Genomic DNA, 14,297 nt, shown 5'->3' on the forward strand with positions numbered 1-14,297 from the left:
TCCCCCCTGCTCGTGTCTTTTCTCTCTTTCAAATAAATTAATTAAAAAAAAATCTTAAACAAGAAACTGTCCAACATAGCATGGCTGTGCCAGTATGTATTTTCATTAAAAATATATGAGTTCCACTTAATTCTGCATCCTTACAAGCATTTCTTATTATCTGTATATTGTTAAAAAGCTAGTAGTATCCAGAGTGTTTCTACAGATTCAGTGTAATCTCTGTCACAATTCCAGTGATGTTTTTTGCAGAAATAGAAAAACCCACCTAAAATTCATGTAGAATCTCAAGGGATTCTGCAAAGCATTCTTTGAAGAAGAAGAACAATGTTGGAGGACTCACATTTCAAAGCTTAAATCAGTTTTACAGTAACCAAAACAGTGTGGTACTGGTGTAGACTAATGTAATAGCACGGAAATAAGCCCTCACATACGTGGCAAATGGTTTTTGTAAGTAGGCCAACACCATTCAGTGGGGGAAAGGACAATCTCTTCAAGAAATTGTGCTGAGAAAACTTGGATATTCACTTTGCAGAAGAATGAAGTTGAACCCTTAAATGGAAGAGCTACAACTAGAAAGCTCTTAGAGGAAAACAAAGGGGGAAGCTTCATGACGTTGGATTTGGCAGTGATATTTTGGATATGACATCAAAAGCACGGGCAACCAAAGAAAAAATAGACAAGTTGGACTTCATCAAAATGAAAACTTGTGCATTGAAAGACACTATCAACAGATTAAAACAGCAAACCACAGAATATGAGAAAACAGTTGCAAATCACATATCTAGGTATATATAAAAAATTAATATCCAGACTGTATAGAGAACTTTAACATCTCAACAACAACAAAAAAAACAACCCAATTAAAGAATGAGCAAAATACTTGAATAGATCTTTCTTCAGAGAAGAAATACAAATGGCCAAAAAAGCACGTAAAAAGATGGTCAACATCACTAATATTTTGGGAAATATAAATTAAAACCTAGTGTGATACCACTTCCCACCCATTAGAGTGACTATCATTAAATATAATAATAAGTGTTGGCAAGGATGTGGAGAATTGGAACCCTTGTATTGTATTCTCTTGGTGGATGTAAAATAGTGCGGGTGTTACGGAAAATGGTATGGTGTTTCCTCAAACAATTGAAATTACTTTGGTAATTTTATGGTATCACAATTCCACATCTTGGTGTATACCCCAAAGAATTGAAAGCAGGGCCTTGAAAAAATATTTGTACACTGTGTTCATAGCAGCATTATTCCCAGTAGTCAAAAGTAGAAGCTACCCAAGTGTCCATTGATGGATCTATGGATAAACAAAATATGGTAAAAAGGAAGGACATTTTGCACTGCAACATGGATGAACTGAAGACATAATGCTTATTGAAATAGGCCCATCACAAAAGGACAAATACTGTATGACTCCACTTATATGTGGTACTTAGAAGCAGTCATTTTCTAGAATTAGAAAGTAGAATAGTGATTGCTGGGCACTGGGGGTATGGAGATGGGAAGGAGGACTTAGTGCCTGATGGTTATAAAGCTCAAGTTTTGCAAGTTTTGCACCATCCATTCTGTGGATGGTTGGTGGTGATGGTTGCAGAACAGTGTGAATGTATTTAATGTCACTCAGCTGTGCACTTAAAAATAGTTAAAGTGCTAAATTTCATTTTAATGTTGATTTACCACAATTAAAAATAATTTAACAGACAAAACGGCTGTGTTTATTTGGGTCTATTGCTAGATTCTCTTCTTTTCCATAGATCTACATGTCTGTCTGTTTGCCACTATCATATTTTCTTGTGATACTATAAGTTTTTTTTTTAATTTAAAGATTTATTTATTTATTTGACAGAGAGATCACAAGTAGGCAGAGAGGCAGGCAGAGAGAGAAGGGGAAGCAAACTTCCTGCTGAGCAGAGAGCCCGATGTGGGGCTCGATCGCAGGACCTGGGATCAAGACCTGAGCCAAAGACAGAGGCTTAACCCACTGAGCCACCCAGGTGCCCCGGTACTGTAAGTTTTATAGTAGGTCTTAAAATTATGAAATGTGATTTGTCCAACTTTATTCTTTTTTTTTTAAGATTTTATTTATTTATTTGACAGAGATCACAAGTAGGCAGAGAGGTAGGCAGAGAGAGAGGGAGGAGGAAGCAGGCTTGCCACTGAGTAGAGAGCCTAATGCGGGGCTTGATCCCAGAACCCTGAGATCATGACCCAAGCTGAAGGCAGAGGCTTAACCCACTGAGCCACCCAGGCACCCCTGTCCAACTTTATTCTTTATCAGTTAGATGTTCCAATTCTTTTGTCTTTTTTTTTTTTTTTTAAGATTTTATTTATTTGAGAGAGAGGCAGTGAGAGAGAGCATGAGCAAGGAGAAGGTCAGAGAGAGAAGCAGACTCCCCATGCAGCTGGGAGCCCAATGCGGGACTCGATCCCGGGACTCCCAGGATCATGCCCTGAGCCGAAGGCAGTCGTCCAACCAACTGAGCCACCCAGGCGTCCCTCTTTTGTCTTTTCAAATAAATTTTTTTTTAAAGAAGATTTTATTTAAGACAGAAAGGGAGCAAGAGGAGGGAGAGGGAGCACGAGCAGGGGGAAGGGCATAGGGAGAAGGAGAAGCAGACTCCCCACTGAGCAGGGAGCTCAACATGGTGCTCCATCCCACAACTCCACAATCATGACCTGAGCCAAAGATAGACGCTTAACTGACTGAGCCACTCATTGTGGAGCCCACCGTGGGGCCTGAACTCACAGCCCTGAGATCAGGACCTCAGCAGAGATCAAGAGTGAGAAGCTTAACCAGTTGAACCACCGTGGTGCCTCTCCTGCTGGGATTTTGATTGAAATTGCATCAAATCTCTAGAGCAATTTGGGGATATTGACATCTTTACTATATTGACTCTTCCAGTCCCTAACCGTGGTTTCATTTAAGTCTTTGATTTCTTTAACTATTCTTTCATACTTTTCAGCATGCATATTCTGCATACGTTCTGTATGTAACTAAGTATTAACGTTTTTAAAAAAGATTTTATTTATTTGACACAGAGAGAGAGCACAAGCAGGGGAATGGCAGGCAGGATAAGTAGGCTCCCTGCTGAGCAAGGAGCCCAATGCCTGGCTCAGTCCCAGGACTCTGGGATCATGACCTGAGCCAAAGGCAGATTCTTCACCAGTGGAGCCACCCATGTGCCCTTATTTTTATATTTTAAAATCTATCATAAACTGGTTTTTGTAGATTTCAGCTTCAGATTTCTAGTATATTGAAGTACAGTTGATTGATTTTTATGTATTGATTTTGTTTACTATAACCTTGCTAAACTCATTTATTAGCTCTAGGAGTTTTGTTTTTATTTTTAGATTTTCTATATAGGTTAATCATGTTGTCTGTGAATAGGGACAGTTTAATTTGTTCCTTTCTAATCTTCATGGCATTTAAATTCTTCTCATTTTTTATTGCAGTGGCTAGATTTTCCAATACGATACTGAATAGGAATGGTGAGAGTGTGTCCTTGGATTGTTCCTGATTTTAGGGGGAAAGTATTCAGTGTTTTACCATTAATTATGTTGATAGTGTTAGGATCTTTGTAGCTGTTCTTTATCAGGTTGAGCAAATTCCCTTTCATTTCTAATTTGCTGAGTTTTTTTTTTTTAATCCTGAAAGGATATTATATTTTGCCGGATGCATCTATTCATGTAGGTTTTCTTCTTTAAGCTGTAATGTGTATTAGCTTGTATTGATTGATTCTTGAATATTGCGCCAGTTCAGTGTTCCTTCTATAACTGTACTTGGTCCTGCCATGTTATTCTCTTTATATTTGCTAAATTCCATTTGCTTTTATTTTATGGAGGGTGTTTTCATCGATATGCGTGAGGGATAATGGTATATAGTTTTTTTTTTTTTTTGTGCTATCTTTTTCTAGACTTGGCTTCAGGTTTAATGCTGGTTTCATAAAATGAGTTTGAAAGTATTCCCTTCTCGGGGTTCCTGGGTGGCTCAGTGGGTTAAGCCACTGCCTTCGGCTCGGGTCATGATCTCAGGGTCCTGGGATCGAGCCCCGAGTCGGGCTCTCTGCTCAGTGGGGAGCCTGCTTCCTCCTCTCTCTCTGCCTGCCTCTCTGCCTGCTTGTGATCTCTCTCTCTGTCAAATAAATAAATAAATAAATAAAATCTTTAAAAAAAAAAGTATTCCCTTCTCTTTATTGGAGAAGAATTGTGTAGAATTGTTGTTACTTGTTACTTAAATGTTTGATAAAATTCTGCAATAAAGTCAGGCCTAGAGGTTTCTTTGGAATATTTCTAACTATGAATTCAGTTTCCTCAATTCAGATTATCTGTTTTCATACACAGGAAGTTTTGGTACTTTGTGGTTTCAAGCAATTGATACATTTCACCTCCTCTACCTTCAAATTTATGTGTGTAGCTCTGTACTTATTATTCCCGTTATCTTTTTAAGGTTGTAGTATCATGTTTGTTTGTTTTGACAGTCTGAGTTTTCAGATTTATTTATGTTGGCCACCTAAGTTGTCATGTGCATAGTGTTGTTCATAGTATTTTCTTATTTATTACCTTTTAATCTCTGCAGGATCTATAGTGTATTTTCTCTTTCTTGATGTTATTGGTAATTTGTGTCTTTTTTCTTTGCTAGCCTCGGCTAGAGATTTACTAATTTTGCTAATCTTTTCAAAGAACCCTTTTTTGCTTGTGTTGATTTTCTCTATTTTTATTTTTGTTTTCATTAATCCCTGCTCCTATCATTATTAATTTTATTTTGCTTGTTATTTATTTACTTTGCTTTTCTTTTTCTAGTTTTTTATTTTTATTTTTTCTTAAGATTTTATTTACTTATTTGAGAGAGAGAGAGAGAGAGAGCATGAGAGAAGGGAGCCCAGTGCGGGACTCAGTCCCGGGACTCTAGGATCATGACCTGAGCTGAAGGCAGGTGGTCAGTGGCTTTAACCAACTGAGCCACACAGGCACCCTTTTTCCTAGGTTTTTTTTTTTTTTTTAATAGAACACTTAGATTATCGATTTGAGACCTTCTTCCCCACCCCAGTATAAGAATTTAGTTCCTACATATTTCATTCTAAGCAGTGCTTTATTTGCATTTGACACATTGATATATTTTCATTTTCATCCCAATTAAAAATATTTTCTGAATTATCTGAAACTTGTTTATTGACATGTGGATTATTTATAAGTATGTTGTTTATTTTCTAGGTATTTCCTCTTATATTTCTGTTATTGATTTCTACTTAAATACATTATGGTCAGAGAACATACTCCTAATTTCACTTCTTATATATTTGTTAAGGTCTGTTTTATGACCCAGGATATGGTCTATCTTGGTGAATATTCTATGTATACTTGAAAAGAATGTGCATTCTACTTCTGATAGGTGGAGTATTCTAAAAATCTTATTCACTGATGGTGGTGTTCAGTTTCTCTATATTGCTGGTGGTTTTTTTATCTACTGTTCTATTAGAGAGGAGTGTTGAAGTTTCCAGCTGTAATTTGGATGCCTGATTCTTCTCAGTTCCATTAATTTTTGCTGTATATGATTTTTTTTTATTTTTTATTTTTTTATTTTAAGAGTGGGGAGGGGCAAAAGGATAGGAAGGAACAGAGTCTTAAGTAGGCTTCACCGTATGGGGCTTGATCTGAGGATCCTAAGATCATGACCTGAGCTGAAATCAGAGGGCTTACCCAACTGAGTCATCTAGGTTCCCAGCTGTGTGTGTTTTGAAGTTCTGTTAGGTATATATGTATTTAGGATTGCTTTTTCTTCTTTGTGAATTGGTCCTTTTATCATGTAATGACCTCATTTATCTCTGGTTATTTTCTTTGATCTTTGTCTAATGTAAGTATAGCTACTTCATCTTTTCTTTAATTAATGTTTGCCTGAAATATTTCTTTTCTCATCCTTTCATTTTTATACTTTCATTTATTTTTATTTTAAATTTTTATTTTAATTTTTAATAAATTTTTTAAAAGTTTATTTATTTATTTATTTGACAGAGAAGAGAGAGAGACAGCCAGAGAGGAAACACAAGCAGGGGGTGTGGGAGAGGGAGAAGCAGGCTTCCTGCTGAGCAGCAAGCCCAGGACTCAATCCCAGGACCCTGGGACCATGACTTGAGCTGGCAGCAGACACTTACTGACTGAGCTACCCAGATGCCCCTATTTTTATTTTTATTTTTATTTTATTTATTTATTTATTTATTTATTTTAAAGATTTTGTTTTTTATTTATTTGACAGAGAGAGATCACAAGTAGGCAGAGAGGCAGGCAGAGAGAGGAGGAAGCAGGCTTCCCGCTGAGCAGAGAGCCCGATGCGGGGCTCGATCCCAGGACCCTGAGATCATGACCTGAGCCGAAGGCAGAGGCTTTAACCCACTGAGCCACCCAGGCGTCCCCCCTATTTTTATTTTTAAAAGATTTTATTTATTTATTTTAGAGAGCTCATGCGCCTGTGGGGTAAGAAGAGCTGGGGGAGATGTAGAGGGAGAGGGAGAGAGAATCTAAAACAGACTCCACACTGAGTGCAAAGCCCTTCATGGGGTTCAGTCCCACCACCGTGAGATCATGACCTGAGTGGAAACCAAGAGTCAGATGCTTAACTAACTGGGCCTCTGATTTCTCTGTGTGTGTGTGTGTGTGTGTGGCTTGAACTTAACCCTGAGATCATGACCCGAGCTGAAATCAAAAGTTGGTCGCTGAGCCACCAGGTGCCCTGTGTTTTTTGTATTTTTAAGTAATCTCTGCACCCAAGGTGGTGCTTGAACTTAAAATCCCGAGATCAAGAGTGACACTACCAAGTGAGCCAGCCAGGTGCTCCTTACCTTTATTCTCTTAGAAAGGTAAAAGTTTCTTACAGGTATCATAGAATTGGATTGTATATGTGTTTTTCAACTCACTGGGACAATTGGTATTTTAATATATATATAGGCTGTTTATATTTAATGTAATTGATATTTTAAATTAAATATTCTATTTTATTAATTACTTCCTATTCCTTTATTTCTTCTCTTTTTTTTGTTTTTTTTTTTTGTTGTTGTTGTTGTTGTTTTTTAAAAGATTTTATTTATTTATTTGACAGAGAGAGAGAGCACAAGCAGGGGGAGAAGCAGAGGGAGAGGGCGAAACAGGCTCTTCACTGAGCAGGGAGCCTGATGAGGGGCTTGATCCCAGGACCCTGGGATCATGAGGTGAGCTGAAGGCAGATGCTTGAATGAGCCACCCAGGTGCCCCTGATTTTTTTTTTTTCTTTTTTTTAAATAGAGTCTTCCCAAGGTGCATGGGCTTGAACTCACAAGCTTTTGATAAAGAGTCATGTGTTCCCCTGACTGAGCCCCCCCAGGTGTCCCTCATTATTTGATATCTTTAATTATTTTAACTTTTTATTTTTTTACTGTAATTATGTGTATATGTTCTTTGTAGTTACTTGAGGGACTGCTATATATATACTTTTCACAGTGTATTTAGAATCAGTACTTTACCACTTTAAATGGAATGTAGGAACCTTTTTACTGTATTGTGCTCTCCCCTCTTTTAAAAGTTAGTTTACTTGTATATTACATCTACATACATTAGAAACCTTCTCAGACAATGTAATAAGTTTTGCTTTCATTTGTCAAATATATTTTAAAAGAACTGAGGCTAAGAATCATTGGTTATATTCACTATATCTGTTGGTCTTCCCTCATTTCTCATACTCTTAAGTTTTCTGAAATGATTTTTCTTGTATTTGATGAACTTCTTTTACAGTTCTTTTTGAGTAGCTTTGCTGGCAAAATTTCTCTCTAGTATTCCTTCATCCAAGAATGTATTTCACCTTCATTTTTTTTTTTAAAGATTTTATTTATTTATTTGATAGAGAGAGATCACAAGTAGGCAGAGAGGCAGGCAGAGAGAGAGAGAGAGAGAGAGAGAGAGAGAGAGAGAAGGAAGCAGGCTCCCTGCTGAGCAGAGAGCCCGGTATGGGGCTTGATCCCAGGACCCTGGGATCATGACCTGAGCCGAAAGCAGAGGCTTTAACCCACTGAGCCACCCAGGCGCCCTGAAATTCACCTTCATTTCTGATGGATATTTTTGTCAGCAAATTTCTTGTTCTCTAGTACTTAAAAAAATGGTCTACTTCCTAATGAACCCTGTGGTTTTTAATGATAAATGTTTTTATTGTATTATTACTTCCATGTAAGTAATGTGTCCTTTTTGTCTGTTTGCTTTCAAGATTTTTGTTAGTTTTCAGAAACTTACTGTGTCTGGCTGTGAATTTTAACCTGTTTTGTGATGTTATCCCTTCTGGGAAAGAATATCTGCACTAATGCAGGTTTTTAGTGTCAAGGGGTCTGCAAACCCTTGTAGCTCTCAGGCTATCTCCTAATTTTATAAATAAAGTGTTACTGGTCACATCCACAACCATTTATTTACATGTTGGCTATGGCTGCCTTTGTGCTACAGTGGCAGAGGTGAGTAATGGTGACAGAGGCTATTTATCTTGTGAACCCTAAAATATTTACTCTCTGACCCTTTTCACAAGTTTGCTGATTTCTGTTGTAGATGGAGGAATTTGAGTTTTTCCTCTATTAAAATTTCCTGCTCAATTTTTAAAAACTTTATCCATGTAGGTTTAAAAGTCCCTTCACAAATAACTTTTTTTTAAAAAAAAGGATTTATTTATTTTAGAGAGAAAGAGAGTGGCAGAGGGCACACAGAAGCAGGGATAGGGGCAGATAGAAAAAATTTCAAGAAGCCTCCCCACTGAGCACAGAGCCTGACATGGGGCTCAAGAGTAGGCTGCTTAACTGAGCCACCCAGGCATCCCTTACAGATTACTTCTTCACAGAGTTCTAAAAAGGTGCAGTATGTGGTACAGGGTATGTGCCATGGGTTTTTCCTTCTATTTAAAAGCCAAAAATAAGTTTTTAGCCAACTCTTCTTGGAAAACATAATAAACATTAGTTAAGCATAGCTTATCTTTCTTTGAGAAATTTATTTTCAGATATTTTAAACTCATAAGGCAAATGAAATAATAAATGGTTCATGCCAAAATGGGATTTAAGTTTTTTAAAGGTAGTCTTGGGAGATATAATTTAAGCATAGGTTGTAAGTTTATCAGTATTATTGGTAATATTAAGATATATCGAGTTTTTAATAGTAATGCAACTAAAATCATGAATCAGAGCATCATGAATAAAAGTATAACTCATAATATTTTACAAGACTTTGAAAACATGTTTTCTGAGTGACAGTCAAGCTCTATTATAGGTTTCTTCATCTCTTTTATTCTTTCTGTACTTAAAATGGCTATTCTTACGACTAAAAATAAATGTTGAATTTACCTGATTGTGAAACCTGTGTTTTTTTTTTTGTTTTGTTTTATTTGTTCGTTTATTTTGGCTGTACAAACACTAAGTTCTGGGTCAGACTTAAACACCCATGGATTTTGTTTTTAACTGGCATTAGAGGATTTCTGTCTTGTCTTGTTGCTTCCTAAGTAAGAAAGACTTGCTCAAACATGTAAGAAGTTGAAAAGTTCCAAAAATATTCTTTGTTCATTGCAAGATACTTTTCTTGCACAGAAATCTAGGATTTTTTCTCAAGATTTCATTTATTTATTTATTTAAAATTTTATTTATTTATTTGACAGGGAGAGAGAGAGCACAAGTAGGTGGAGCAGCAGGCAGAGGGAGAGGGAGAAGCAGGCCCCCCCACAGAGCAAGGAGCCTGACATGGGGCTTGATCCCAGGACCTTGGGATCACGACCCTAGTCGAAGGCAGTTGCTTAACCAACTGAGCCACCCAGGCGCCCCTTAAGAGTTGTTTTTTTTTTTTTAAGATTTTATTTATTTATTTGACAGAGAGAGATCACAAGTAGGCAGAGAGGCAGGCAGAGAGAGGGGGAAGCAGGCTCCCCGCTGAGCAGAGCCCCATGTGGGACTCGATCCCAGGACCCCGAGATCATGACCTGAGCCGAAGGCAGAGGCGTAACCCACTGAGCCACCCAGGTGTCAAGATTTTATTTTAAATAATCTCTCTACCCAATATGGGGTTCAGACTCAAAACCCTCGATCGAGTTGCATGCTGTACTGACTGAGCCAGCCAGGTGCCCCATCTAGGACTTTTCTAGGGACAGATGAGTAAAGCTCATCTTGAGCCTACTGTCAGGGTATATTAATCAAGCTCTCCTCTCAAAAATAAAGTCTTCAGCCTAGTAAAAAAATTGAGAGAAAGTGTCTGTAGTGGGTTTAATAATTTTACCTCAAAATTCATGTCTGTGTGAAACCTCAGACTGTGCCAGAAGGTCCTTCAGAGGGATATGGCTGATAATACCCTCCTTTCTACCCCCTGTGCAGTACAGCCTTCTGCTTCTGGATGACCTTCCCTAACTAAGATCAAAAACTGGGAATGAACTCATCCTAATGAACATAGTCTTACTGCATGCTGCTACACTGGCCTGAAGAAACTGCCAAAATGACTCCTTGATCAGTGTGCATTACTTTGAGCGCTAATACTGTGTAGTGTATACGAAGTTGTAAAAACAGTGCTGACTTTCTTTCAGTCAGGTTCTGTTGAGGAATCTCTAGTGGCGTGATATGGTTAGAATTTTCTAGGGTTGCATGGAAACACATCTGGAAACTATACTGGTGTAGAGTCTTGACACTTATATTTTATACCTCTCTTGGGAACTTTTAACAGATTATAATTTCAATAATTCATTACTTAAATGCACATACCTAAAACAGTAAAGCAGAATTTGCAGTTCTTCAAAATTTTATAGTTATGGGGGGGCAGGGCATATATTGGAATTCTAAGTGCCTTCTACTCAGTTTTGCTGGAAGCCTAAAAAGATTCTAAAAAAGTAGTAGTTTTTTTCCCCCCTAAGAGTTATTTGTTTGAGAGAGAGAGAGAGAGATCTCACTTGAATGTGAGTTGGGGAGGGACAGTGGGAGTGGGAGAGTCTCAAGCAGACTCCCTGCTGAGCTCTTAGCAGGACATGGGACTCTATCTCATGACGCCAAGATCATGACCTGAGCTGAAAGCAAGAGTCAGTTGCTCAGCCAATTGAGATACCCAGGCTCCTCATAAAGAATAGTTCTTAAAAATATTTACTGTTAATGAGTTTTGGAGTTTTGAAACAATTTTTGCAAGTTCTTATACAATTTTACCCTGAGTTTTTATAATTTGTCTTTCTTGTGGTTTTACCTAGATATTAGAAGTGCTAGGTAAATATGCCTGTTATTGTATTAGAGATTATTTTCCTATGTGCTAACATGTATTTCAAACTTTGAATTCTGAGACTGAACTATAGATTATTGTTTTGTTTTGTGTAGATAATGAATTTGTTCCAGTCAGTTTTGTAATGCCTCCAAGTTGTCTGTTAGCGTCCAGAAGAACTATAATAATCTGAGATTAAGAATATCACCCCAGTATTCATTGATTATAACATGTTTTATAGTTGACCTAGGATTGAAAACCAGGACTCTGATTTATTTCCATTTTTCTACTTTTGTATCATTAGGTAGTAGCAGAGCTAGTTACTGGGATGTTCTGTGAAGTTGTATTGGGAGTTTAGAATCAGGTGGACCGGCAGGAGGATTACTTGCCCACAGGGGTTTATCTTTTCTAATAGAATAAAATTTCGTAATTGATCATTCTTTCAAGTCTTCTTACAGAGACTCTATTTGTGGCAGAAATACTTAACATTAATCTCCTTATAAGTCTGTAAATTTAAGTATAGAAACTGATGTTATCTTAAATTTTTTTTTCTTGGTATTTAAAGCCTCTTGCCTGTTACTGTTTTTTATAAGACTTCTGAAATTCCACTCTGACTTATTCTGAGAAATTTTATGGGTCATGTATTCACTGACTTTTTGCATTAAAATACTCTTACATGGGGCGCCTGGGCGTCTGCCTTCAGCTCAGGTACTGATCTCGGAGTCTGGGGTTGAGTCCTGCATCCGTCTCCCTGCTCAGTGGGGAGTCTGCTTCTCCCTCTCCATCTGCTGTTCCCTCTGCTTGTTCTCTCTCTCAGTCTCTCTCAAATAAATAAACAAAATCTTAAAAAAAAAATACTCTTTTGATACTGACTCGGCAGAAACCTTAGGGTATGTTGATCATTAGTGGTAGTTGACTGTGTTTTCTCAGTGGGGATTGAACTAGAGGCTTTACTGTTTCTCTTAACCTAGGTTATAAACATTTTTCAAAATTTTATCTCAGTTATAAAAGTCCTCAGAAACATTTTTGGTAATTACCTAGAAACGGGCCATACTGACTTTATGCCTGCTGAATTTTGCAAAAAAAAAAAAAAAAAAGACAAATATTGAATATTTAAAACTTTTGTTCTGAATATTTTAATTCTGAAATAGTATAGAACAAAGAACTTCCCTGTACCCTTTACCTGGTTCTATCAGTTTTAATTTTAAATACTTTTACCACATTTGCTTATCATTCGCACACATATACACATTTTATTTCTTTTGCTCTGTTGAGACTAGGTTGCATTCTTTGCCCCTTTACCCTTTACTATTTCTGCTTCTTTTTAATGTTTATTTCTATTATTATGCTTATTTCTATTTTTAAAAGTTTTATGTATTTAAGTAATCTCTACACGTAACATGCGGCTCAAACTCAAGACCCCGAGATCAAGAGTCCCATGATCTTCCAACTGAGCCAGCCAGGCGCCCTGTTTATTTCTAAGAACGATCATTTTCTCTCTCTCTCTCCTTTTTTTTTTTTTTGAAGATTTTATTTATTTATTTGACAGAGATCACAAGTAGGCAGAGAGGCAGGCAGAGAGAGGAGGAAGCAGGCTCCCTGCGGAGCAGAGAGCCCGGTGGGGCTCTATCCCAGGACCCCAGGATCACGACCTGAGCCAAAGGCAGAGGCGTAACCCATTGAGCCACCCAGGCACCCCTCTTCTTTCTTTTTTTAAGGATTTACGTATTTGAGAGAAAGAGAGCAGAGGAGTCGCAGAGGGAGAGAGAATCCTGAAGCAGACTGTCTGATGAGCATGGAGCCTGACACGGGCTTGATCCCAGGACCCCAAGATCATGATCGTGCTGAAACCAGGGGTTGGGCACTCAACTAACTGAGCCACCCAGGCGCACCTATATTCTCTTTTATAATAGCTCTGGAGTTGTTAAGTTCTGACAGTTTCACAGTGATACTTTATCTGATCTATAGTACATATTACAAGTTTATCAGTTGTTCTAATAATGTCTTTTAGAGCAGTGTTTTCCAAAGTGAGATTAAATACTGTATTTAGCTTCCATGTAAACATTTATTTTTAATGGACTATTTTTAAATCTTAAGTGTTGAATTTTTGTTCTTTTAACAGCTAAACCAGGTGGACAGGTGAAATGTCAGTATATATCTGCGGTGGATAAAGTTATATTTGTGGATGATTTTGCAGTAGGGTGTAGGAAGGACCTTAACGGAATCTTGTTGTTAGACACTGCTCTGCAAACTCCAGTTTCAAAGCAGGATGATGTGGTTCAGCTTGAATTACCTGTTACAGAGGTAAGTTGAAATAAATCAGTGTACTTTTCCACTTAATGTAATTTCAGACCTATTAGCTGTTAAATTAAGTTGTCCTTTGAGGACGTTGTATATGTACCCCTGGTTTTTTTTTTTTATACATGCCCCTATAAAAACAGAGAATTGACTTACTGATCACATTTGTTTAATTCCTCTTTGTAATTAATTGATGCTTATCAGAATGGTATTTAAGTGTGAACCATGCAGGTGAAACGGTACCAGAGACACCAGAATACAGTGGCTTAAACAGTATAGTTTTTTCAGTAACCGTACAGGGCTAAGCGTAGGGGTAACTGCTTACCTCAACATTTAGCTTCCATCTCTTGAATTCATGACAGCTGTTCCAAGTCTCATTAGTATTTCCCAGTCATAGTGAAAGGGAAAGCAGAAGTCCAGGGAAGCACACTGGTATGACCCCTCCCCCCTTTTTCTATTGTCTTCTCTCCCTGTTCCTTCCCTTCTGCTTTCCTTCTCTCCTTCATTCTTCTTGCTTTCTTTCCCGAACTCTTTCATATACACCCTTTTCATGTTCATCCCATTGGCCAGAATTTAGTCACATGGTCACATCAAGCTGAGAAGACCTGGAAAGAGGTAGTTCTTCTTTTTTAAACATTAGATGGAAGGGAGGAATAAATATTAGTGAACAGCCAGTAATCTTTGCTTATATGTATCATACCTTTTAACAATCCCAGTTTAAAATTTTAGTCATACATATGTTTCTGTAGTGTTACATATTCATTACTTGATTTGTAGGTGCA

The 14,297-nt window shown here is 37.6% G+C and overlaps 1 protein-coding gene across 1 annotated transcript in view; it reads left to right on the forward strand.

Annotated features, from left to right (window-relative positions):
- BIRC6 (baculoviral IAP repeat containing 6) overlaps positions 1-14,297 on the forward strand; it is a 237,681-nt gene that overhangs the window by 24,124 nt on the left and 199,260 nt on the right. The window contains 1 exon segment of the mRNA XM_047746606.1: positions 13,340-13,521. Within this exon segment, the coding sequence (XP_047602562.1) occupies positions 13,340-13,521 (182 nt within the window).

This window comes from Lutra lutra, chromosome 9 (genome assembly GCF_902655055.1).
Source record: "Lutra lutra chromosome 9, mLutLut1.2, whole genome shotgun sequence".
Classification (NCBI taxonomy): Eukaryota; Metazoa; Chordata; class Mammalia; order Carnivora; family Mustelidae; genus Lutra; species Lutra lutra.